General features: G+C 36.2%; 1 protein-coding gene across 1 annotated transcript in view; it reads right to left on the bottom strand.

Moving 5' to 3' along the window:
* Positions 1-27040, bottom strand: part of LOC140166832 (rho-associated protein kinase 2-like) — an 80670-nt gene that overhangs the window by 33413 nt on the left and 20217 nt on the right. The window contains 19 exon segments of the mRNA XM_072190321.1: positions 1141-1264; positions 1796-1962; positions 2623-2692; positions 3323-3507; positions 3851-4011; positions 4908-5058; positions 6280-6386; positions 6911-7076; positions 8123-8338; positions 8725-8805; positions 9538-9675; positions 10358-10375; positions 17089-17096; positions 18623-18666; positions 19270-19429; positions 20181-20268; positions 20849-20991; positions 23625-23769; positions 25362-25446. Of these exon segments, the coding sequence (XP_072046422.1) occupies positions 1141-1264; positions 1796-1962; positions 2623-2692; positions 3323-3507; positions 3851-4011; positions 4908-5058; positions 6280-6386; positions 6911-7076; positions 8123-8338; positions 8725-8805; positions 9538-9675; positions 10358-10375; positions 17089-17096; positions 18623-18666; positions 19270-19429; positions 20181-20268; positions 20849-20991; positions 23625-23769; positions 25362-25446 (2257 nt within the window).

Genomic DNA, 27040 nt, shown 5'->3' with positions numbered 1-27040 from the left:
AAAATACAACCATCATAAAGCAGGGTGCAAATAATCGACCAATCATATATCCCTCTCGAGCATGTTGGCAGGCGGTTTGTTTAGGTGACCAAAGGAGCCACAAGACGTTTGGAGCCAAGACTAATGCCAGGCATACATCATTAAGGCAAACAGAAATCAAAATGCTTGAAAGTTAGTAAATGTACAATGTCAGTAGTATTACGATTTGGTCAAGATTGTGTTTAGTTCATGATTTAAACCGATGGGATGATTATGAGTAAGAAATTATTTCATATTCAGATACACTTGCTAAGGAAATTCATGCTAAAACATGGTCTTGTAGTAAACTGCTGATTTCTAAAGATAACCGGCTGTCATTACTGGGTTATTCCAGTTGGAATCCATACATCTTCTATAAAAGACATGATCTTTATCTTCCATACAGGGGGTGTAGATTTCAAATGGAGTCACCTATTCAGGTAACTCCATTTGAAATTCACACCCCTGTGTGGAAGATTAAGGTCACATCTTCCATAGGGGAGTATGGATGTCCCCTGGAATAGCCCAATGCTGTTTGTCTTTGACTGGATATTACATCACTGTATACCAAATAATCTGGCTCAAAATTAATTCTTCACAACATTATTTTGTTCTTTGATTCTTCATTTTCAAAAGTTTGTCTCTGTATGAAAAGGAAAATAAGATACTAACCAAAGACATTTGTAGTATTAATAGGAAGAATTTATGGGAAGTACAAACTCCATAAATTTGCGGGAAAACTTACGGTATGCCTTAATTTAACTTAAGGGAAACACTTTACTACTTAAGGGGGGGGTTAAGGGATATCTGTAGATATAATGGGCTCTTCTAGTTGAAATTCATACACCCCATATGGAAGACATTACTTTACCACACATGGGGTGTAGATTTAAAATGGAGTCACCCATTCTGGTAACCACATTTAAAATTTGCACTCTCTGTGTGGAAGATTAAGCCATGTCTTCCATAAGGGGTGTATGGATTTAATTTCGAATAGCCCAATGCACTACAGTATAAGTTATGATTATATATGAACCATATAGATCCCACAACCCTAACCTATTGACATCTGGTTATACCCCGATTTACTCTTTGAACCATGCATGTACTAAACCCTCTTACCTTACTAATCTGGTTGTTCTTATCGTTGAGATCAGACCTATGTTGTTGCACCATTTCTTTGATTTCTAACTCCCTCATTGCCTTCTCTTTCTCCAGATCAGAATATTGCTCTTCTGCAATCGACCTGAATATCAAATTGAAAATATCACACAAATATATTTTTAGTATTTTGCTCATTAAAAAAATGCACAACCTTGCAAGTGTGAAAATAAGAGTGGACTGTTACATATGTACACATTTGACCAGGAGCCATTTTATGTGACGTTCGTGGTGGACGGTCACATATATACACAAAGACATAGAGGTGGCAAAATCTCTCTTGGCATTACACTAAGTGCCAAACACTCAGTGTGCTCATGTGCAGTCTAGCAAGCAGAATTATAGGAGATAACGCTGATGAAACTTCACCCAGGCACAAGTGACCTGTTGAATGGGGTCCCTATAGATAGCTGGTCGGGCATTTTTACAGGATTAGGCAAATGTTGCCAACAAGAGAGTGTATTGCCCTGACCTGAACCGACTGTGGCAAGGTCTTTTATCATTGGTCATCTGCTCGGCCTTTTCTAGATGAGCCACATGGCAGCTTTTTTTTATACGTGCATGCAACCAAGGATATCACTGCCTGGACTGAACAGAAGCACTCTGGACCACTTACCTTGCTAGTTGCTCTGAATCTGCTTTGGTTAATGTCAACTCCAGCTGTGTTGAGAACGAGTCACGCTCATTCTGTAAGGCCTCAAGGATGCGATTTAGTTCATCTATTTCATGCTCCTTCTCCTCAACTAGCTCTGTGAGGACGGAGTTTTGGTTCTTGTACAGTTTCTGTCGGATTGAAAACATTTAATACATATAAAATCTATCGCAAGTATGCAAATCATTATTGTTTTAAATTCTGACATAACTCTGGTCCTTCTCAATGGACTCCAACTTAAATTTATGAATTTTTTCTTCATTTTGAAAATATACCTTAAATTATCTCAAATTTTGGTCAAAATTGAAAAAAAGTCAAATTTTGATCTTTTTTGACCCATATTTTTAAAACGAAGAAAAAATTTAAAAATTTAAGAAAACTCTTTCTATATGAGTGTCTTTAGAACACAAATCAATTTTGACACTTTTCTCAAAAACTGCTCATTTTTGCAGAAATCTGCCGTGCTAGTTGGATTCCTTGTGTCATTTCCTTTCTGAAAATGTATACTTTTAAGTACTTATCATCATTACTTTTAAAAATACAACACAAAATGATGTTTATGTTTGCTTCCAGGCCACAGAGGGTCAAAATCATTTCAAAGATTTGTGTTTCAGAGCCACATACACCTTGTTTTGCTATGTGGTACATTTTAGAGTCGTTCAAGGGCCAACCACAAGAAGTCGATGGGCTGGATCTGGCTTAAGGTCTACCTATTGAGAATCCCTGACCTAAAAAAGCATGTTTTTTTTATACAACTCAGTTGTTTAATATATATATATATATATACTCACAGTGAAGTTTTGTTCAGATTCAAGCTGTTCTTGCAGTTCCTTTATCTGCAGGTTTGCTATTGCAGCAGTTCTGAGGGGGAAAAAAGGAAATATTACCAAAATATTACTACTACTTTATGATACAGAAGGCACAGATAACAACACAATATAACTGATCATAGTCCCTATTACTCTAATCATCTCCTAAATACACTCATGACCTCCGTAACAGATTACCCCTTCTCTCTTATTTGACAATTGAGTACCGAGTTTGACAAGAGCCTACCCACAACTTAACATCTTAATACCCCAAATCCCAAATGTTATGAAATTCTGATTTGTATCTTTGTTGAACATAATTAGGGTAAATAAAAATTTTTGATATGTAACAAAAACAGATTGGGCTATTCAAGTTGACATCCATACACCCCCTGTGGAAGATATTACCCTAATATTCCACACAGGGAGAGCAAAAATTTCAAATGGGGTTACCTGAATGGATGACTCCATTTTGAATCTACACCCCCTGCGTATGAGATTAAGGTTATGTCTTCCATAGGGGTGTATGGATTTCACCTGGAATAGCCTATTATTCAAATGAAACACTTCATGCTTAATTGGAAAAGTTGAATGAATAATAATAACTTCTACTCTACTGGCAGGAGAAAGTGATCTCCTACAGAGAAACAAAAATGAAGATACAATCCCAGAGTCTACTCACTGTTTGGTCTTCTCTAGCTGCTCTTTGAGGTTGTCCATTTTCTCCTTTGTCTCTGACAACTCTGAGCGTAGCCTTTTCTCTTCTACCTTCATGATGGTAATCTGTTGGCTAGCAGCCTTCAGATCTGTAGATGCAAAAGTCTTCTTCTGGTTGGCTTGGTCCAGTTGAAGCTGGAGCTCATCATTCTGAGAGATTTGGGGAGAAATTTTAGAAGGTCAAAATCAAATCCAACATATCAAAAAAATAAACTTATCCCATTTACCAATCCACATCATAAATTGTTAGCTGATAACAACTTGTATGAAGTTCCTTTCTGTGTCAATGTCAACAACTTTCTTGCTACCCAGTTTCAAGAACTAATAACTACAATTCTGAAATACAAATTTATTTATTTTTGTGCCTGGCAAGAATTATAAATCTGGTCCTTACTTGAGCAGTTTCAAACAGGAGAACAGGTCTGTTTTAATAATATCCTTAATTTTCCACTTGTAACTAAAAGTTCACAGCAATCATCGTAAGTGTCATTACCTTGCGAGATTCAATGCGTTTAGCTTCTTCCAAGTCTTTGACCTGCTGTTGCGACTGTTTCAAGTCGACTTCTAGCACCTTGCTTTCCCTCTCCGCTTTGTCGACTCTCCCCTGGAGATCACGCTGAAGGGTCTTATGCTCATCCACCTGCTTCTTTAAACCTGAAATAATGAAATAATAGCAGTAGAGTAGGATAGGGAGTCTGTTTAGAGATCTGAAGGTTATGGGTTCGAATCCCATGCCGGCACATTCCCTTGTTTTATCATAAAGAAATAATACTAGTGAAGTAGGTGATGGGGCTACATTACTACCCAGTTTTAACCACCGTTTATCAGTGGGAGCTGGTAGCATAATGGATAGGGCGTCCGTCTAGAGATCTGAAGGTCGTGGGTTTGAATCATATGCCGGTACATTCCCTTGCTTTATCATAAAGAAAAAATAGTAGTAAAGTAGGTGATGGGGCTACATTAGTACCCAGTTTTAACCACTGTTTATCAGTGGGAGCTGGTAGCCTAATAGATAGGGCAACCATCTAGAGATCAGCACATTCCCTTCCCTTTTTGTAAGCAGGGTTGTGTCCCGGTCAGAATTGGTGTTTATTGGTAGCCTTGTTTAATTGTAACACTTATAAGGTTGTAAACTGTTCTTTCTTTCTTCAAAGAAATAATTCTCAATAATTATCTAAAAGTTGTAATTCTCCAGACCTTTTCAAGTTGCATCAAATCACCTTGTAGGCTGGGGTCCGATTTGCTTCCGTTTTTAATTTGGCGCGAATACATCAAAAAGCTAATAAAATTCAATGTTACAATGAACAGAAAACCAACAAAATAAAACCATCACACTATCATAGATCCAGCAGGCTAACCTGGAGGAGTTGGAAGCATTAAGACGCTGCCACCAAGTTTTAATTTAAAGCTCAATGAGCAGGTGTTGAATCGTTTTCTGTAATTCTCAATCTAATTAAAAAAACAAAAACAATCTATGTCAGAAAAATCTGCTACCAATATCAGTTAATGACACGTGTCATGAAAACCGGTGGCTATATTCTGTGCCCTACCTTCTAGTACTTGTATGCTAGCTTCTTCTTGCTTTCTTGTTTTACTGCTCGTCTCTGCACTCATGTTAGCCATAGCAGCTTTGTGATCGATTTCAGCTTGGTCGTATTTATGTTGCAGTGACCTCAGGTCAAATTCTAAAGTAGCTTTGGTCTGTCAAGAAAAGGTATGGATTGATACAGGGTTAGTGTGTGATTAGAATAAAATACAAACAGAATACTAACTGCTATTACGCATGGCACATGTCTAAATGGCACATTGTGTTCATTCAATTGCCATCCGAGTATATGGGAGAGCAAGTTGGCACAGCGGTTGTTCCCTCGCCTTGCACCACTTAGGTCCCTGGTTCAAGCCCCGGCCGTTCCCAAGGACTGTATGTGCACTTGGTTTATCCCGTTCCATACTCGCTCTCGTAGGTTTTCTCCGGGATCTCCGGTTTCCTCCAGCTTCAAAATCAGTGATTAGTTGTTTGGTTATCAAAAACCTTCACCAAATGGAATTTGGGGAGCTGCACAGATAATTGGAGGATGTTATAATATAAGTGCGGATAGGTCTGCGCCAAGTCTGGCTGCACAATGCCTAGTTGATGCAATCTGATTATGATGATTCACCATGGCAGCAAAATTACAGTGCTTTGAATCCTCCGAGATCTGGTAAAAAGGCGCTTTCTAAAAGCCGAAATTTATTTATTTATTTAAAAAGGTATGCCATGCTTAATAACATTTACAGAGACTACATGTATATTGATACAATACTTTGTAAAGAGTGTTTATAAATGAAGAGTTTAACTTTTGTTCACAACACATAAGTTGCTCACCTAAAATTTTCGGTTGTTAAGACTACAACCTTTTTCAGCAGAGTGATCATTGTTCGATTTGACGACTCTTTCGTCAGAGTGATCATTGTTCGATTTGACGACTCTTGGCTTGTCACATTAGAACTGGATCGGAGACTCTTGATAAATTGCATCACCCCCATCCTTATTCAAGGAAGGTTGGTTGGCTCGGATGTGATTGGCCTCTTTGATTCCTTTCAAAGTACCGTAGTTCTCTGTTGAAGATATGCACTTTGTCTAGGTCAACAGGATGTCCTGGAGACTCTTATGTGTATGCGCTGCCGCTGAGATACCTCAGACGCGGTTCAGCTCGGCCGCCTATGCTCAAGGAAACATGTTCTTAGATATTTCCCTGTTTCTCCTGATCAAATTGATCAACAAACTGGTTCATTCTGCTGAAGAAGGTTGTTGTCTTAACAACTGAAAATTTCAGGTGAACAACTTGTGCATTGTGAACAAAGTTCAATTCTTTATTTATCTGATTTCAAACACAAATGAACTTTCATGCCAGTTAAAGAGTGTATAATATGTTGACTTACTTTTTCCAGTAATATGAGTTGTTGTTTTAGCTGCTGTTGATTTGCTATTGACTTGCTCTCCGCCTCCTTTAGTCTATACACATCCTCCATAAATTTGTTATTTTGTTCTGCAAAAAAAGAGGAAAATCAAAATTGACCTATAGTATGATCAGCTCGTAATAGGCGGGAATTATTCAGTTTTGTTACCGTGCGAATCAATATAGTCCCAACTTACGCCTGCGTAAATTCACAAAAGCGTACGACAGTCATGCAATATGCAAAGTGCAGTTCGCGTAAGTACTGCGCCCAACTGTGTGTATGCCATCCTATATCAATCCACGATGTTATGAGTCCCGTCTATTACAATCTGATCAGAGTATAAATAAGCACTTTTGTGAGAAACATAGGACAATAACAGAATTTACTATAAGCGGCGTTGCACAGTATCAAGAAGAAGAAGCAGCTGACAAAGTTAAATTAAAACTTTATAGTGTTCCAGTTAATAATCAGTGTGACTTACTCTGGGAGTTTCATACAAAATACAAAATTCAAAATTATCACACCATTTCCATCCATCACATTTGACAAGTTTGAATCATTCAGTAAAATCTGTACTCCAAATCAACTATTAGCTTCCTATGCTACAACTTACGTTCGACATCAGCCTTCATCATTTCTATCCTTTCCCTAGAATTGCGTTCTTCTGCCATAGTCTCCTGTAATGAGATGAGCTCTCTGTCCAATGACACCTTGGTTTCCATCAGCTGATTGTACTTGTCCTTCAAATCCTTCTGTTCCTGATCCATTAGAGAGTTGTTCTGTGGAAACATACAAAAATGTGAGAATACGACCAGACGGAGAGTGGAATCAATGGGGTATTACACTTGAAATCCATACACCCCCTGTGAAAGGCAGGACTTTTAACTCCCAGATGGGTGTAGAACTGTAGATTTCAAACAAAGTCACCCATTCAGGTAACACACTCCCTGTATGGAAGATTAAGGTCATGTCTTCCACAGGGGGCATATGGATTTTAACTGGAATAGCCCAATGGCAAAGATAATCAGTTCCAACATCTAAAAGCAAATGCGGCAAATGTTAAAACCTATGAAGAGTTTATTCATAATGATCCATACTTTTTTGTTACATACAATTTAGCACATGCGCTCTCATAACCAGTACTACTAATTTCACTTGAGCCAACAAATCATTCAGAAACTGGTGGCTATTAGGCCAAAAAGGCTGCCCACACCCCTTCTACGTCCCACCACAAACACCTTTTCCATTTTGACCGGGGTCAGGCTCCCTAACAGGAATAACAACCGGAGCTTCCAACCTAAGCAGTTGTGACGTGAGAAACTAGATTGCAAGTCAAGTAAGTGGCTTAAATCCACTTGGAAGGTCTAGCCTAGACTCTGAAGTTTACCGTTTTCTAAAATCCATTTTCCATATTGTAATCCGTGTTGTAAAATTTGTAAAAAATAGTTAATCCATGTTTTATGAATAAAGGTTAAAATGTATAAACAATGATTATGAATGATATTAATGTCACAATAAAGTGTTCAATATCGTGATCAATATGCTCTGATTGGAATATTCTCATGATAATAGGCCGACTGTTATGATGTTCGGATGGATAGGGGGTTCATGCCTTTGTAATATACTTTTATTTCGGTATTATTAAGCAGTACTTCAACTCAAGATTGTTTTTAACATTTATTTCTCTTATCATTTAACAAATTTTGTCACGTCATACAAAAATGTCATTTTCCGTGTTGTACTTCCGATTCTGTGATTCTGTTCCATTTTCCGTAAAACAGAAAACTTCGGACTCTAGTCTACCCATTAAAAAAATTGTTCTCACCTTCTGTTGTTCAGACAATGCCTTCTTGATTCTCTGTGAGGATTCCTCCTCGTGCTGAAGCTGCTTGTTCAGATTATCTACCTGCCGTTCCAGGAAGGAGATCTTCTCAGCTTTCACCCTCAGCTCTCGCACCTGCGTCTCCAGCGTTGGGATCTCGGCGACCTGCCTCTCAAAGCGCTGACGGCATTCTTGTTCGTATTCTAGCTTGCGATTTGTCTTATAACAGAGAAAACGGAAGAGATGTTAGAAAACAGAAAATATAGAGTTCAAATTCCTATGCAAGCACACATGGTGAGGACAGTGCAATGCATAACCTACACGGGTACTACACAGGGCTAACCACACTATTAGAAGAAAAATGATACTGTTACAAAAGGGGGGGGGGGCTACGTAAAAATTATGTGTGCTATTACGACCTAGCCAAAATAAAAACATGGCAGATCTCAATCTAACAAAAAATGATGCTGCAGCCAGCGTAGGTTATTGTAAATTAAGGAAGCTTTATAAGTTTCATAAGCTCTAAACAACTCTCTAGTCAATGGTGTGACCTCACATACCTCTTTATTCAACCGAAAAGCAGATTATAATAAGCATGTACTTACCTCCCTGAGCTCATGTTTCTGTTGAGCTAATAATTTCTCCTGATTCATCAACTTGGTTTCAGCACGCTTCTTTTCATCAGCCTGAGAACAAACAAAAGCAGATAATTTCACGATATTTGGATTACTGAATCCGCAGAATTTTGTGATTTGAAATCTCAACTAAATTTGTGGTGTTCGTGATTTCAACAAACTGTGCTTGACTTCATCCATGGAAAAATTAATTAAAAAATATACATTCATATTACTCTACCACTACTAATGCTAGTTTCATACCGTCATGCTGCTTAAGTTGTCGCTGAGCGGCTTGACAAATGGACCTATCATTGACTGATATGTGATGCCGCTTGCCATTGCAGCATGACAGTTTGAATGGGGTAACTCACGCCAAGGGCTTGAAAAAATGTTATTATCCTGGGAAGCAAGCAAAATTTCCCACAATTTATAGCATGTTTTTATATACAAAAAAGACACAATTTCCCTCCAAACACCAACATTTCCCTCCAAACACCAACATTTCCTGGGAAGGAGCTTCCTAAATTCCCCACTTTTTCGAGCCATGTCCACGCAAAACATCAGCAAGCATTTGATCCAACTTCATAAAATCAACTTGAGTAACTTGCCGCTGTCCGATCAAGTTGTTACAATGGCCCAAGATAGCAGCAGTTTGATATAAAATTGGATCAATTGAGCCCATATTTATTGGTCGAGCTATGAGTTTTAAAATATGACATGATAATGAAGCAACTTGTGGTTGCCCACTCCACAGTCAGCTGAAGATAATTACAATGTAATAACCAAGTGCATGAGACTTACCTCCCTGTCAAATTCCCGTTGTAGTTTCTCCAGCTTGCCGCTGGCATGTCTGTACTTGTGTTCCATCTCATCCTTGGATTGCTTAGCACCATCAATCTGCTCCTTCAGCTTCTTCAACTTCTGTTCCATTTCTGCTTTCTGAAAATTGAACAAAGAATTACACAGCTGGTTTCAAAATAGCAGGAAAGAGGGTTGTGGGTTCGAACCCTGGCAGTGTTGCTATCATGTTGTGCCTTAGACAATACTCTAAATCTATGTCTTTCAAAAATGTTCCTTTTTTTCTATACATATCTCATTTACCTACCTGTCCTCTCTCATAATAACGTGACCTAGCTCCGACTCATAATCAGAGGACTGTGGGTTCAAGCCCCTGTGGTGGTGCTACCGTGTTGTGCCCTTAGACAATGCCCTTAATGCATGTCTTACCAAAATTTATAGGATACATTTATCAATGTTCCTTTTTCTCTATACACATCTTTAATATTAACTGTCCTCTCTCACAATAGCCTCATCCCCCACTTTACCTCCATCACAATTATGCATGTTGGTGTTAAATAAAAATGTTTTTCTCATAATCCCATTAAACTGTTACTTAAACTGAGATATATATTTCCTTTAGATGCACCATTCCAATATTACAAACTGTTCTGTGAGCAGCAGTGATATAAATGCTGGGAGCAATTATAACTCAAAATTTATGGGCCTCATGTAAGATAGAAAATGTAGTGGTAAAATCAACCAACATAGCATTAAAATATGTGTTGCAAGATTTTGATAAATCCCCCCATGAAATAGGCAGACCTGATATTTTTATGCTTACCATCTTTGGATCCGCGGACTGCAAAAGGAAATGTAATGAAAATTGGAAGAAAAATACACAAAATAATTAAAATATGCAAATATTCACAAAATGTACAATAACACATATGTTTAATGAACAACATTACATAAAACCTTTGTGCAAACTGTAAATTACTCTACCATTAGCTTGCACTTGCATTAAAATTTATGGCTGTATAATGTTATAGTGCCATAACCTGGGACATGACATACCAAACATACCACAACCAAATTACTAGTATGGGTAATAAATTTAAAAGGTTATGTGTTTATAAACGTCAATGGCCAATCACTCATGTATAGACATATGTACAGTGAGAACTAGGGAATGAGGGATATATACATTGCAATAGTGCTTTATTACTTGAAATTGTGATGGTATACAATGTATAAGTAGATGATTTATAAGATGTATACTATACATCTTATAAATCATCTACTTATTACTCCAGAAAAATAGAGCACTCATTTTTTTTAATTAAAAAAATACAATCTTGTTTTGCCAAATGAAACATAGCTAAATTATAATAATTTAATTAGTTTTAACTGTCAATGAATGTCAAATTTTAATATTTTGTCAATTCTTTGAAATTTTTAGGGTGTTTTTCGTATGCTATGGCAATCAAGCACAAAGACTAATTTCAAGTTATGCATTGTAATGTTTGGAAAACACATTTTCTTTTAGAATCTTTTTCATAACCTATTATCAAAAAATGACATAATATATTATAAGCTAACTCTTAGCCTATATTCAAGGCATTGAATGCTTAGACCTGTGCCAAGTCTTAGAATTTGTGACTACAATTGTACAAAAACATTCAAAATTGCATGTTTTAACCCATTTCCCCTCAAATTGCAAAAATATTAAAATTGGATTTTTATTGCCAGTTAGAACCAAATAAAAGAATTCGGATTAAGCCACATGTCATTTGGCAAAACATGATTAACTTTTTTAATTCAAAAAAATTAGTGCTGTATTTTTCTGGAATCGAGTAGATCTGCTGCACTTTGGTTAAAACTTGAGAATAACTGTCCCCATCCTAAGATATTAGGATTAGGTTTTAGGTTAAGATAAGGGTTAGGATTAACAGATTAGGGTTAGAGTTAGGAGATCAGGGTTAGGATTAGGGTTAGGATTAGGGGTGGAGGTGGAGGTGGAGACTGCTATACTCAAGTTTCTCTAAATTTGTAGAAAGGTTTTGAATTGTCATAATCACAGCAAATCAAGTAGCTTTTTCTAAGACAAAAAAAACCTTTGCAGATTACCTAATCTCAATGTCACATTGCTGCCTTAAATCTCGGGAATAAATGCAGGCCTGTTTGGATATATGTGATATCACAAACCTGACTTTTTTTACACCTATTACTTTCACCATTGATGAAAAATAATACATTTTGTAGTGCCAATGAAATGCAACAAAACTACAACTTAATAATTATTTTACAACATATAAATGTACATTAAAAATGAATTGGACAAATAAATACTTGACTGTGCATAAAATATTTTATTGTTTTTAAGGGTGCTGCAGAACACAGTGCTGCAAGGTGCATATTTGTGCATACTGAAGATTGAAACAGTGGCTAGTGTGTAAAGATACACCCACATGCAGATTCACACTGATTGGACTATTCCAGTTGAATCCATCACCCCCTATGGAAGACACAATCTGTGTGGAAGAATAATGTCATGTCATCCACAGGGGGTGTATGGATTTCAACTGGAATAGCCCATTATTTAAAGGTACTAATACTAAAGCTTCTGGGAGGCGACTATTGAATATTCTATTTTCTACCCTGTTTGTTTAAGCTTTTTTCCGCTTATGAGGTTCAAATCACCATTACATTTCTCAAGTCCTTTGCCTTTCTTTGCCAATGTAGCATGCAAGTGTGCAGTATGGAAGACAGGTCTTGATTGAATGTGTTTGATGAATCAGATTATAATGTCAAAACATTTCTATTGGTAATTAAACCAAATGCCCAAAATTACAGGCATATTCGGGAACAGCTCATTAGTCCAACATTGATATAAAATTGGATCGATTGAGACCATATTTATTAGTCGAGCTATGAGTTTTAAAATATGGGGACGAGGCGTAGTCGAGTCCAATATTTTAAAACTCATAGTGAGACCAATAAATATTGGGTAAAAGCATCAATTTATCATTATTATGTTTTGGATCCAATATTTTTACACACTTGGATTCTTCAAAACATAATAATGGTTAAAGTTAGGGTTTATGGTATTTTAGATTAGGATTAGGGCTAAGGTTAGGGTTACCATTACATTTAGGGTTAGTGTTTGGGATAAACTAAGGGTCATAGATAAGATTAGAGTCAGGGTTAGGTTTAGAGTTAGGATTGGGGCTTATTTTAGGGTTACCGGAATTTTAGGGTAAGGATTACGGTTTTGAATTCTTTTATTGGGTTTTCAGATTAATGACCCTCGGACTATCAATATGTAGCTGTATGTTCAGGAATTACAATTAGAGGTTCCTTTTGGATGGTTTGGAGAGATGGTTCTCTCCTAACTGAATTCACAATTTAGGATTGAATACTTGTTTTCTACTTCAGTGTACCTGTGCACTTATTCAACATTTACATCCATGCACATGTAAGTTTTGAAATGATTATGGTTTTATGAATGGGAAAGTGCTGTATGCATGGCCAAAATGTTTTGCAAATGTTTTGAGAATGATAAACAGCAGACAACCAAAGTATACTTTTGGGCTATATCCCTTTAAGGGATCTGGAATGAGCGTTTTAAGCGTTTCAACAGTATTTTTTGTGGGACATGAGAGCACATCAGACATATCGAATTGCATTCTGAATACGTAGAATGTCTTTCTGATATCAAATAATTTTCATTTTTTGAAATTCACGATATAATACAAATTTTATGACAAATTATTAAAATTTGATATTTTTCACATTTTTGATATATAACAGTCCTCAAGTAAATTTTATAAATCTAATAATATATTCTTAAAGTGTATGTAGCAGGGAGGAAAAGCCGATGATCAATTGAAAATTTTGACCTTTCATATTGAAGATATGGATTTTATACCAAAACGACCTATTTTTACGGGTGTTTTGGGAAAATAATCCATATGTTCACTACGAAAGGTCAAAATTTTCCAATTGATCGTCGGCTTTTCATCCCGCCTACATACACTTCAAGTATAAATCATCAGACTTATAAAGTTTACTTCGAGTACTGTTAAATATCAAAAATATCAAAATTATTTGATATCAGAAGGACATTCTTCGTATTCAGAATGCAATTCGATATGTCTGATGTGCTCTAATGTTCCACAATAAATACTGTCCAAACGTTCATACCCCATCCCTTAATGAAACAAATAACATGCATGTTTTTGTATCACGCAACACTCACATTATCAATCTTTTCAATACGAAGCAGCGATGAGTGCAGCAGCAGGGTCAAATGTCAGCAACAGGGTCAAACATGCACAAAGTACATTGGAGGTGACACAGAATCACATCAGAGAAAAATAAGAAAATCAGAAATTAACACAAATCAAGACAACTAAAAAAATGTCAGTTGGTTAAGAATAAGATTTAAAAATAACACTGAATAATAACAGTTGATTAATATTATGAATTAAGATTAAGTTGTACTTGTAACTGATTTCTCTGTGCTTCCGTGTTGTAAGTATTAACATAATTATTAAAAACCTATTAAGATGTGATGAATAAGAGTTCACTGCAACCAGATTAGCTTCAAAAGGTAACCATAGCTGCAAACTGATGACTACTACACAAGTAATATATGGATGGTTTAGTGGTAAAAAGATGTATCTCCATCGGGCCCAAAAAAAAATTACCGTATTGGTCCGAGTATAGTCCCACCCGTTTTTCAGGTGAAAATTTTTCATAATTGGGGGTGGGATTATACTCAATTAAAAAAAAGTTTTTTTTTTTCGGTTTTGGAGTGTCCCTGGACCTAGACCTAGATGCTAGGATCATTCATGGTTGACCTAAAAAAAAAAAAATTTGAATGCATTTTGATATCCTTAATAGAGTATGACATGAATACAAAATATCAATTTTCATATTAAAAATACAAAACATCTTGTTTTTTTTTTATATTTTTAGGTCAACCATGAATGATCCTAGCATCTAGGTCTAGGTCCAGGGACACTCCAAAACCAAAAAAAAAAAAAAAAAAAAAAAAAAATGGGGGTGGGACTATACTCGGACGAATACGGTAATTGTTTGCTTGTCCATAGATCACTTTCACTTTTTAAGTTCAACAATGTTTTTTAATTCCTTGAAATATCAAACCCTCGGCCAGGTATGACTGGACAGGGGCAAACATGCATGAAATGGTATTTTATAACATTACTTTCATATCTTCAATTTTCAAACAAATAGTTCATGTCTTTTTGGGGAATATTGTATTAAAAAAAAATTCCAAAAAAAATGTTCTCAGGTCAGGACTGCTAAGACGGTCAAGCAAACAATTTTTTTTTTGCATCAGCTGCTGGGTGTATAATTGCATGGGATATGCTTGAGTTGACTCAATGGGCTTCTTCAGTTGAAATGCATACACACCCTATGGAAGACATGACCTTAATATTCCACACAGGGAGTGTGAATTTCAAATGGGGTTACCTGCATGAGTAACATCATTTAATCTACACCCCCTGTGTGGGAGATTAAGGTCATGTTTTCCATAGGGAGTGTATGGATTTCAACTGAAATAACCCAATGCACAGTGTAGCTCAGTGCACTCTGTAGGAGTGAATGTACAATCTGTGAGAGAATTGACACATCACAGCCAACCATAGAGCAGCTAAAGGATATATGTCTTTCTACCGCTGAGCCATTGTAATGTTAGTTCTTGTACTTAAATTAGTGCCACTGACTATGCTTTATACCACTGAAAGCTTGTTACTTTTAATACTTTAAGGCTATATATTACACATTTATTAGCAGGTTGACTCTAAATGAGTACAGTGGTCTATAAAGTGAGATATATTGACAGTGTGTGGTTCTGTATATCAAGGCATGGACCTTAAAGACATGCAGTCACACAGGCTCTATCAAATTGGAACTGCCTTTTAGATACACATGACAAAAATGACCTGTTTTAGTTTTGACAGTCTTACAAAGATTCAACATGTCACAAACAACTGTGTGTATCAACTACATACTATTTTGCAAAACAGCAGTGGCCTGAAGTGACTTTGCAGGAAAAGCCTAAAAAAGTGTGCAAATTTGGGCAAATGAATGGAAATTTGGAGTAACAAAAAGCCTGAAATCAGGCAATTGCCTGAAAGCTGGTATCCCTGATAAACAAGACAAAGTACTAGCATCATTGGGCTATACAAATTAAAATCCATATACACCTCCTATGGAAAACATGACATTAATCTTCCACACATGGAATACGACTATCAAATGGGGTTACAGAATGAGTGACTCCCATTTCTATACCCCGTGTGTGGGAAATTAAGGTCATGTCTCACATAAGGGGTATAATGGATTTTAACTGGAATATCCCATTAAACAGTATTAATAGAGTAGGTTAGAGTACTTATGAATAGGTCTACAGTGACAAGTAAGTCAAGTTAAAACTGATTGAAAAGCAGTGACATTTTTCTTCTACATATTTTTGTGAATTCCAGCACACAGACCAAATCAGTCAGAAGTAATATTGATTGTGACCCAGCGATTGACCCATTTCGCTTCGATGCATCTTGTATGTAACAATGCAGCAAAAAGCAATAATCTGATAAAAGCACACCGACACATATTATGAAGGCAAATCTACACTTCTCTACAAGCAAACTGCTGAACTGAAATGTACACATACTAGCTTAAAATTGCAGAACTTTGTTTTAAAAACAGCAAGCAATATTTTGTGATGAAATGATGTAACTGACAAATAAAGGATGAATCTCCATGACTGATGTTAAAACAAATTTAGTTTCCTGCATTAAATCTTGGTACTCGTACACTACATTATGTGATCTAATTGATATGATCAATATACTGTGAGGTATTGTAATAGAAATATTAAAATGTGTATGAAACAAAACAAAAGTTCAAATAGTAAAAAGAATTTCTTTAAAAATTCAGGAAATAGTAATTCCATAGATATTAGTCCCAAACAGAAATGTTTGGTAGACTCATAACCGGTGCGATCTTACCTTTCAGATGTTGATGCAAGATACTTCTTAATCAACATCGGAAACGGTAAGATCGTCCGGTGTCGGAGTCTAATAATTGTGTAATTAGATAACATCAACTTTGTACATGAAGAATTGGGTTATTCCAGTTGAAATCCATACACCCCCTATGGAAGACATGAACTTCCAGAGTGTGAATTTCAAATTGGATTACCTAAATGTGTGACTCCATTTGAAATCTACACCCCCTGTGGGTAATCTACAACACCCCTGTAGGGGTGAATGAATTTCAACTGCAATAGCTCAATATTTGTTAGACGATTGCAACCTGTTCAAGTTTTGGTGTGATATCTTCTGACAATTTACAATTTGTGATTAGCTTTTTGCTTCTCACATCGAAACCACTACAGCTATTTATTTAACTCATTAAACTTGGGAGTGAGGATGTTTAGGTGATAGACCTTCATGTAAAGTAGGAAACATTATGTGATAAAATAGGACCACCCTCTAAATAAACTGATGCCTTGGCCCCAACCTAGACACTGAGCAATACTTCCTGCACTGCAAACATTGAAAAGTTTATCATTTATTATTTCTGAATGCCTATAAATACAAGTGAGCCTCCTGACTTTCTTCCTGGCATTCAAGTACTTCCTGATATGTTATGGGCAATAACCTTGATTGGCGCAATGATTTCCTAATATGTTACGCTGTATATGATAATACCGGCAGATTAAAAGGGATGATAACGCGACCCAATAATACTGAAAGTATCAACCTACAGTGTATTCCGATTTGAGTTTTCAACTTAAGGCATCAGTTACATTTTCAGTGAATTCTTTTTCATAACCCCACTAGCTGGTTTCTTAGCTAGAAATTAACCCTATCGATCTCCAAGAGCTATTTTGATTGGTTAAAAAGAGAACTACTGTATTGTTTGTAATAAATGCCCCCTCCAATTTTTCTGTGAAAAATTAACAAAAATGCAAACATTTCCATGCTATATCGTGTGAGTAAGCTTAAAACTGCATCAGTCATGTCAGTCTTGTCAGTCGCGATCGCTAAATTGCATGGACAAACCTATTATATAAGACTTTCTCTAACATCCATTCCATTGCCTAATTATGGTAGAATTTCACCAGATTCTTGCTTGATGATGCACTTACGGATGTATTTACCACAAAAATGATATTTTCCATGGGCGTCGCCATAATACTATATTAGTATAGCCGTAAATCCCTCCTTTCTACAGGAGCACCATCGGGAATATTAACCAGAATTTTTTTCACTGACAATGCACCTTCAATAAATGCCCCCCTTTTGGAAAAATGCATCGCCCCCGGGGCGTTTATTACAAACAATACGGTATATCATGTATTGAGCCAATCAGACGTCTAGTAATAATAGTCAGTAGGGTTGAAATGGATTAAGAATAGATTCTGATTGAGAAGAGAGTTCTAAAAGCTCTATTTTACTTGGATACTAAGATGATTGTATCATGTAATTAACCAATCGGGAGCACTATAAGAACGATAGTGGTGCCCGTGCAGCAAGCATAATCTTGGACAACTATCCAGTGACTACACGGAATAAAGCAAATGATTCTATCAGGTTCAGTCGTGGTAACTAGATAGTTATCCAAGATTCTGCTTTGTGCGGTGCCCATGGGGTTAAAAGTTGGTCCAATGTTAGATGAGAACATGAAAAAATGTCTATCCTAAATTTGACTGTTAGAACATTATTAACAAAATAAAGCTTTCCGCAGTCTGGAGGAAGGGTTCAAGGAGTTCAAATCACAGCCTTGATATATTAATGTCAGCTACTTTTGATGCAACAAACTGTTAATGGGTTTATAGGTATATTTTTAATTTGCCCAGCAATCTGTGGCATATATTCTAATTGTAAGGTTTAAAACAAATATCAGTAGGTGCTATCACTTTTAACTACACAAAGTAACAGTTTATCTTTTTTTTCACAATTCATGCTATGGAATTTATCATTTTTTTAGCATTGCTCATTGTGGAATAATCTAAACTAGAGAAGCAGAATTAATTAAAAGTGCAATAAAAATGTAAGTAAACAATAACAAAGACATACCTCATCGGTTCCATTCTGCATTTGGCTGAACAACCTGAAAAAGGCAAATGCACAAAAATGACACTTCTGTTAAAAGTTTACTGTGGCTTTACATTGGTACAATTAATTTTACTTCAGGGTCTTAAAGGCCTTTTATTTAAAGGAGTATTTTGTGATTCAAACTTCCTCTTTTTAATTATGATATGTTTCAGCTTATTTCCAAAATTTTGGTCGATTCCGACTTTGCGAGTTGTGCATGATTATGTGTATTACATAGGCTGTGTAGTAATTTTGTTTTGTTAAATGGACATGAATACATATTTGATGATATTTGTGCCAAGCAAATGAATTGGCAAAAACATTTTTGCACACAAACATTATGTAGCCAGTGGTTTCCAATGGTACAAAAATCTAAACCTTTTTAGGAAAGTGGGGTGATGAGGCTGTGAATCATGAAATGCCTCTTTAACTGCCTGATGCTTCCTTTGTATAACCAAATAGCATGTTTAATATAATGCTTTAATATTATCTCCAATGGTTTTACGTGCTTTATGGTCTTAAAGGCCTCTTACTTAACTGCTTATTATATCCTTTTCATTTGTAACTGTGGCACCAAATAAAACAAAACCTTTTCATCACAACTCTTCTTCATACTTACGTGTTCTGCTTGTTGTAGGTGAACCCAATGAATGGGAGATTGTTGCCAGCAAATGATTTTGGAATCTGGAAGGTTTCATCTGGTTTCTCCTCTGGCTCTATCTCGTCAAAGTTACTGGTGTCTGTGTCGCTCATCAGTTCTGGTACAACAGGTGGCACAGCTGGTAATGAGAATCAATGTATAGGTTGCATTTACAAAGAGAAACCAAGGAGGATCACTGTTTTGTCCAATTTAGTAAAATAACACTGCAGGGGTGTCCTCTTGGGGTGTATTACAGACCAGCAACCCACCAAAGTCGGAAAGAAGGAGGCCAAAACCTTGTACATGTACACAAACCAAGTATCGACAAATTCAAAGACTTGAGATGTGCCACACTTTCAGAATTCAGGGAAGGTTTATGCAGGTCTAAATTTATCACAATAGACTATACTGCTATAGCAAAATTTTTAAGTGAAATTTGCATCATTTGCTGCTGTTGTACTTACATTTAAATTTATCATCACTGAAATTTTCAGAAAGCAGGACTATCCCTCTTTTTCACTTTGGAAAACCCCAAATGAGGGACACTTGGCAGGTCTGGTATTATAGCCTTTCTATATAGGTCAAACAATGTGGTACTGCACCAGGAAAATCGCAAGCTGCCCAAAAGCCGAAGTATGTAGCAACTCCACTTCACTGATGCAGATCCCTCAATGAAGTCTTGGCAATAGGCCAATTTTTTGTGTATGCTTAAATCATTTTATAATAGATAGAGAAGAAGGCTTCTTTGAATGTGAATGATCATGACTGTGAATGAGACTTTCAGAACAAAAGTCTTGAGTGTTTAGTGTTATGCAGGATATAAAGCAACTATACTTCTATTATGGCTGAAGCCCAGTCCAGACTTTCTCCCTTTACATCAGCATACTCACTTTGCCTGATATTGTCAAATGTCCACATGTTGTTCTTGAAGAATTTATGTGTCATGATTTCTGTGATGCCATTACGTCCTAACCTTGTCTCTCTGTAGTAAAAAAGTATAACACAGTTTTGTAATGATTAACTTTGGGATGAAACTTAAGAATATGATTAAGCAGTAGCAATGTTATAACTTGTTTTTGCGCTTGTTCATCAATTTATGGTTTATAACACATTAGTTGCGGAGTCCTTTAAGGGTAGACAAGGTACTGTTGGTCGAAGCAGCCAAAAAATGTTGATTTTCATTATGTAAATCAATATATTATTGAAAAATAACACTTTGATGTTTTGGAAAGTTCATTTTACAAAACATATACTTTCAAACCTTGCTTGATTTATCGTTGTTAATGAGTTATGTATGTTTATGTAAGTGTTGCAGGTGTTTCAGCCCTCCTACAACATAACTCAAGAACCACAGGACCTACAAAAGTATATCTGTAATATTTGAATTCTTCTACACACTCGCTATGAAATGAGCACTGCGATTTTTGCCAAAGCTGACTACCATTCGCAAGATGCTGTGAACTACCAAATTGCAACACTTTAAAATAGTGTCCAACCTTAAATGCTTTTATTTTCTTTTTTTTTTTATTGTTATTGATCAGGATGGTTTTAAGTTTACTTGCCTGTCTGTGAGGAATCGACAGATGAGGTCCTTGGCACTCGGTGACATTTCAACATCAGACGGGAACTCCAGTGAGTTTTTGTGGTCCATAATCTTACCATAAGTACCCACCAGTGAATCAGCATAGAAAGGGGTATCACCTGGATGGGATAAATAATATACAAGAAAATATAACAAATGGATCTATAACCTTACTGATTTAAAATACTTTAATAATTATACTGATACTGGTTTTGTCTCAGAATGGAAAACACATATTATTATTTTTTCCACAAAATGAAAACTAAATGGCATGGTACATTTACAAAGAATTCCTTTTTACTGTTTTTCGTTCTCTCTTTATATGCGACTCGATCCGATCAAATCTGACCAAAGTCAGATATAATCATTACTAACTTGTGCAGAACACAGGCTTATTGATTTTGAAGGCCCTGGCATATTTTGTTACAATGCCATGACATTTTTACATGTCAATTTCTTTTTCTTTTGCTCCTTATTTTTGCCTATACACGTATTTTAATTTCATTATTGCCAACTTTGGTCTGATTGGATTATATCATATCACATATAATTTGATATTTGTCATAGAATAGAATATACTGAGTTTAGAGGAAATGTGAAACTAATAAAATTGATTTCATACACGTTTAAAAAATATCGTAATAGTTAATTTCTGCATAAAGACAAGATTGCAAAACTAATAAATGAATAATAAGCCGTTTATTTGTATATTTCTATCATAGTTCACGCAACAGTCAAGGTATAGACATGTGTGGACATGGACCAAACCAAATGGCCTCGGTGGTCAGAAAACACAAAAATATATAATATAAGTTTGAAAATCTTAGTTGGAAATTTTCTGCATAAAGACAAGATTGCGCAACTAATAAATGGGAGAGCGAGTTGGCGCAGCGGTAGTTCCCTCGCCTTGCACCACTGAGGTCCCAGGTTCAAGTCCCGGCCGTGCCCAAGGCCTGTATGTGCACTTGGTTTATCCCGATCCATGCTCGCTCTCGCAGGTTTTATACGGGATCTCCGGTTTCCTCCTGCTTTCAAAATCGGTGATTAGTTGTTTGGTTATCAAAAACTTCCTTCACCCAATGGAATTTGGGGAGCTGTAGAAAATGGGTGGATGTTACAATCTAAGTGCAGATAGGTTTGCGCCAGGTTTGGCTGCAACCAGCCTAGTTGATGCGATCTGATTGTGATGATTCACCACGCAGCGAAATTACAGCGCTTTGAATCCTCTGGAAAAATGCGCTATATAAATTACGAAATTTATTTATTTATTTTTTATGTTTCTATCATAGTTCATGTAACAGTCAAGGTACAGACGTGTGTGGAAATGGACCAACCCAAATGGCCTTGGTGGTCTAGTGCTGCAGTAATATGTTTGTGACATAGCAGTTTTTGATTATTTGTACTGATGCTTCATTGTGAACAGGAATCACTGTGTTGCCACATAAACACAAGGGAAGTAATTCAACTAACCATTTTGTGTTAAAAATACAAACACACTCTAAAATGAAACTCCGCATTTGCCATGAAGGGATATCCTCTTTCACACCTTTTTGTAAACTTGCGGATCATGGTTCATTCATAATGTTAGGTCAATTTACCTGTTAGCATTGGACCAGTTGGAACCAGTTGGAATGGTTCATAAGTTGCCCACTAGGAACTGAACTCGCCCTGGGATATTTTAAAATGTCTGAGTGACCAATCAATTTCAATTTCATTTTACTTATTTGTTTGTTTGTTTGTTACAAGCATAATGTATGGTGCTTTCTACGATGCATAGAGCATTGTGCCTGTTAATTGTAAATATCAGAATCAGATCACTTCCTCCAAATGGTAGCTTTTCAACACACATCTTGTACATGTATGTACTTAGATTGTGAATATCTAAACAGCACTGGGACAGATTGGGACAGTCAGTGGTAACACCACTGTTTTTATGACTGTCAATTGCCAATGGTCAAGGGACAATTGGGATATTCCCGTTAAAATCCATACACCCTCTATAGAAGACACAACCTTAATCTCCCACACAGGGGGTGTAGATTTCAAATGGAGTCACCCATTCAGGTAACACAAGAGAGCTTGCGATTTCCAAACACTGTGATCGTACACCCGTGCATCTATTCAAATCACCCTCTTGTGACAGGATTTTGAATTATATGCAAGGGCCTATGATCACAGCGTTTGGAAATCGGCAAGCTCTCTACCATTTGAAATTCACACACCCTGTGTGGAAGATTAAGGTCATGTCTTCCATAGGGGGTGTATGGATTTCAACTGGAATATCCTATTTTAATGTGGATGTGTGCAAGCAAATTTTTATTGGCAAAAATAAATTTGATACCTTTCATCATGGCTAAAAAAAGTGGGGAATTTGGGAAGCTCATTCCCAGGAAATTTTGGGAAATTCTGGTATTGGAGGGAAATTGTGTCTTTTTTTTTTGTATATTAAAACATGCTATAAATTGTGGGAAATTTAGTTTGCTTACCCGGAAATTAATATATTTTCAAGCCCTGCCTTTCGTATGAACAAGTAAAAACAAATGATCTAGAAAGAATAACACTGGACTGAGAAAAGCAGAATCAGTAGGTGGTATTGAACCTATTCTAAAGCAAGCATTTTTTTAACTCACAAGACAAGCAACAATAAACCACAATGGGATTATCCCTACTGGAAAATTTCAATATCAAAGGTATTTTCATCTATGTCGTGGATGAGAGAGAAATCATGGATGGTAGACTGCATTTCACTTACCAACAAGCATTTCATAGAGGAAGACACCAACTGACCACCAATCGCATTCCCTGCCATAGTAGCCGTCCCCTGCCTGGGATTTCAACACCTCGGGTGAGATGTAGTCAGGGGTCCCTACTGCTGTGTCGGATCTCACCATACCATCCTACAAAATACAAGAATATTATCCCAGTCAAGTGAGAGTCAACCTCATGATGCTCAATTGGCCATTTAAATGTGCTAATATCTGGTCTATTTGGGCCAAATTTGAAATTGAGATAAAGGCAAAAATATGGAGTAAAAATACAATAAAATACATAAGAAAATACACATCACAAAACTTAAGAACCAAGTATGCTAGACCTTTGGTGTTTTCAATATATGATAGCCTGTTTGTATAAGGTAATAATTGAATACCTGAGTGGAAGAAGGACCCAACTCCATCAAAACTGTTTTTGAGATATTAAGAAAAAACTTAATATTTGGAAAAGTTTTATAGGCAGAATGTTGTCATCTTCAGGGGACCTTTAATACATGAACATACAAAATAACATACATTCAAAATTATATATATAATGTTTCCTTGGCAACGGTACAGGTCTTAATACGAGCTGGAGTTGGGCCCTTCTTCCACTAATATACATGTACTGCAAGTGCCAGTTCCGTAAGCAGATGTGTTATAAATAGCTACAGAAATTTGGTAATTATCCATTAATTGCACAAATAGAAGCATGGAATATGTTAGCAAGAAAGTTTATTGTAGTGAAAAGCAGATTTCATGGATGAACAAAATTCCTCTTTAACCCAATATTTGTGGAAGAAGGGCCTAAAAAATTGGAGTTGAGCCCTTCTCCCACTCAGGTATTCAATTACAGTAACTCAATTTTCAAAAATGCCTCCTTTGGCCCCCATAGAGCAGATGTGTCACATTGTCTCACCTAGATACCCAAAAACCTCAAAATTTATGACTGGGTAGATTGCTTAAGATGTCTGGAGGTGTCTGAGTGGTCATAAATTGTTGCCACAATCAAAGTGGATTGCAATTACAGATTAGATCTTTATAAATGATTGACAGGATCATAAAAAAACAAGACACTCCAATCAAACCTGATGCATATTTTTCTTCATATCAAGCCCTTCAGCTCTTTAGAATACTGACTTGATTTGAACTCTTTTTGAAGCATCTTTTTGAAACTCTGGAGCATCTATATCGAACTTCATATATCGGAAATACTTAAATGTGACAAATATATATTAAATCCTTAAAAGAGTATTTTGTGATCCTAACATCCTCTTTTTATGACATTTGTCAGTAGATATCCACGAAAAAAGCTTATTCCCAAAATTTCAGTTGATTCCGATCTTGTGTTTGCGAGTTATGCATGATTATGTGTATTACATGCTCCATAGACAATGTGTTGTAATTTCGTTCTGGTGTACTAAAACGTAATTCAAATTTCATGATAGTTTTGCTAAATGAATCAATCTGCAAGCAATTTTTTGTACATACACATTATGTAGCCAGAGGTTTCCAGTGGTATAAAAATCTCAACTTTTTTAAAGAAAAGTGGGGTATGATGCTTTGGATCACGAAATGCCCTTTTAAATCAACTCTGACCAATATTTCAACCAGTTTTTTACAATCAGATATTTTGACCCCATCCCCAAGGCATGGGCTGTCATTTATAGGACGTCAAACATTTTTGTTTGTTCCCTTATAATCTATTCATCACAATCAAGCCTTGTGCCTTGAATTACCTTGTCCATCCTCATACAGGTTCCAAAGTCAGCTAATTTCAAATGCCCACTGGAATCTAGTAACATATTGTCTGGTTTCACATCCCTGTACAAAGAGAACAACAGTAAAATGTTAATACAATGAACATACAGGAACTCCCTTGCCTGTGTCCCCTACATGTATACATAAACCATTCTGACAATATCCTCAAAATATTCTGTGGATCCCTCTAACAGAGAATCAGTCTTGTTTGCATTATACATAGGATTCTGTAGGTCTCAAAATCAACCATTACACCACAACGTTAAATCCATTTCACTAAAATGATTTACGGTTGATACCCTTTACAAGTAATAAGGTTTTACTACAGGTTAGCCCTACTAGTATAGGGCCTTTTGACTGTGGTGATCCAAAAACCATGCTATATCATAAAACCTGGCTATATCCACAGAACTGCTGCCAGTGACTGTCTTGGGGGTTAGCGGTTAGTGGGTTGTGAGCTGTCACTGGGTTTTTAGCAGTTCTCAGTATATCAGATATAGTAAAAAAGGTCCTGTGGTAGGTCTACTACAGGTACCCTTTGTAAAGTTACTAGTAAAAGGGTATTCATAACTTGTGAACAGTTACTTGAGTTCAAGAGGGCTTAAAGTTAAGTGAAATACACTCAAGATGTCTTTTAATCATACTTATTGTAATTCCATGAGCTACGTTATTTCAATACAATCTTTCAGGTTTTTTGAAAATGTTCAAATTAGTAGAAATAAAACTAAACAAAATCTTTATCAACCCATAACAACAACCCAGCTATATTACCATTCTCTCTAAGATATCTAATAACACATTTACTACATAAATCAAGCAATAATCTCAAGAAACTATCCCAATCCATACTGAGCAACTTTGAAACCATAACAAAATGTCGCAGCTTATTTATTACTCACAATTTTCGCATTTCACACATATCTATAATTGCGATGCAACCTAATAAAATGACTGACTTTTCATTTTGCATGATTTTTGAGGTATGACAAAAATAAGCTTTGCCTTTTGAAATCTAAATGTAATTTTATAATTTTCAGCAAGATTACCATTCTCATATTTCAGGAACTGGAAGTCTAATTTTGATATGGTTTTAAGCAAATTGTAGCCTTTAAAATAAACAAATTAATAATTTGAAAATATGAAAATTGAACATCATAGACATACTACTCTCAGCTTGATTATACCACAAATAAACACATCTTCACAATAATTTGAAGAGTTCCGACGCTAAACGCATATGATGCCTTGTGTTATATCAAAGCTATCTCATTTCATAAAACAACACTTTCTATACAGAAAACACAAAGGGCAGCCTTTCAATATATTCAACTGGACTCTTCACACAGCAGCTGATAAGTGTATCCCATCATACTATGCGGTACCATATTAGAACTGCACATGCCGTAGATACGAGGGGGTATCAAAAATTTTTAGAAATCGCCCAGAAGTGAAAGAGCTATATCAATGAAATTTTGTCAGTGCCATCACTGGTCCTTATGTACACTATGGTGCAAAAATGGTCTCATAAGTATGTTTACTTTTTTTTACAGGAGCTAGATGTCACTACCTGTCTATGTAACCGCATAACCAGCAAAATGGAGAAAATTGAGGCATGCAGCATGATTAAGTTCTATTTTAAGGGTTACAGTGCCCAGAA

The sequence above is a fragment of the Amphiura filiformis genome, chromosome 12 (assembly GCF_039555335.1).
Source record: "Amphiura filiformis chromosome 12, Afil_fr2py, whole genome shotgun sequence".
NCBI lineage: Eukaryota > Metazoa > Echinodermata > Ophiuroidea > Amphilepidida > Amphiuridae > Amphiura > Amphiura filiformis.
Note: the sequence above shows the minus strand (reverse complement) of the source record. Positions and strands in the feature narration are given on the sequence as shown.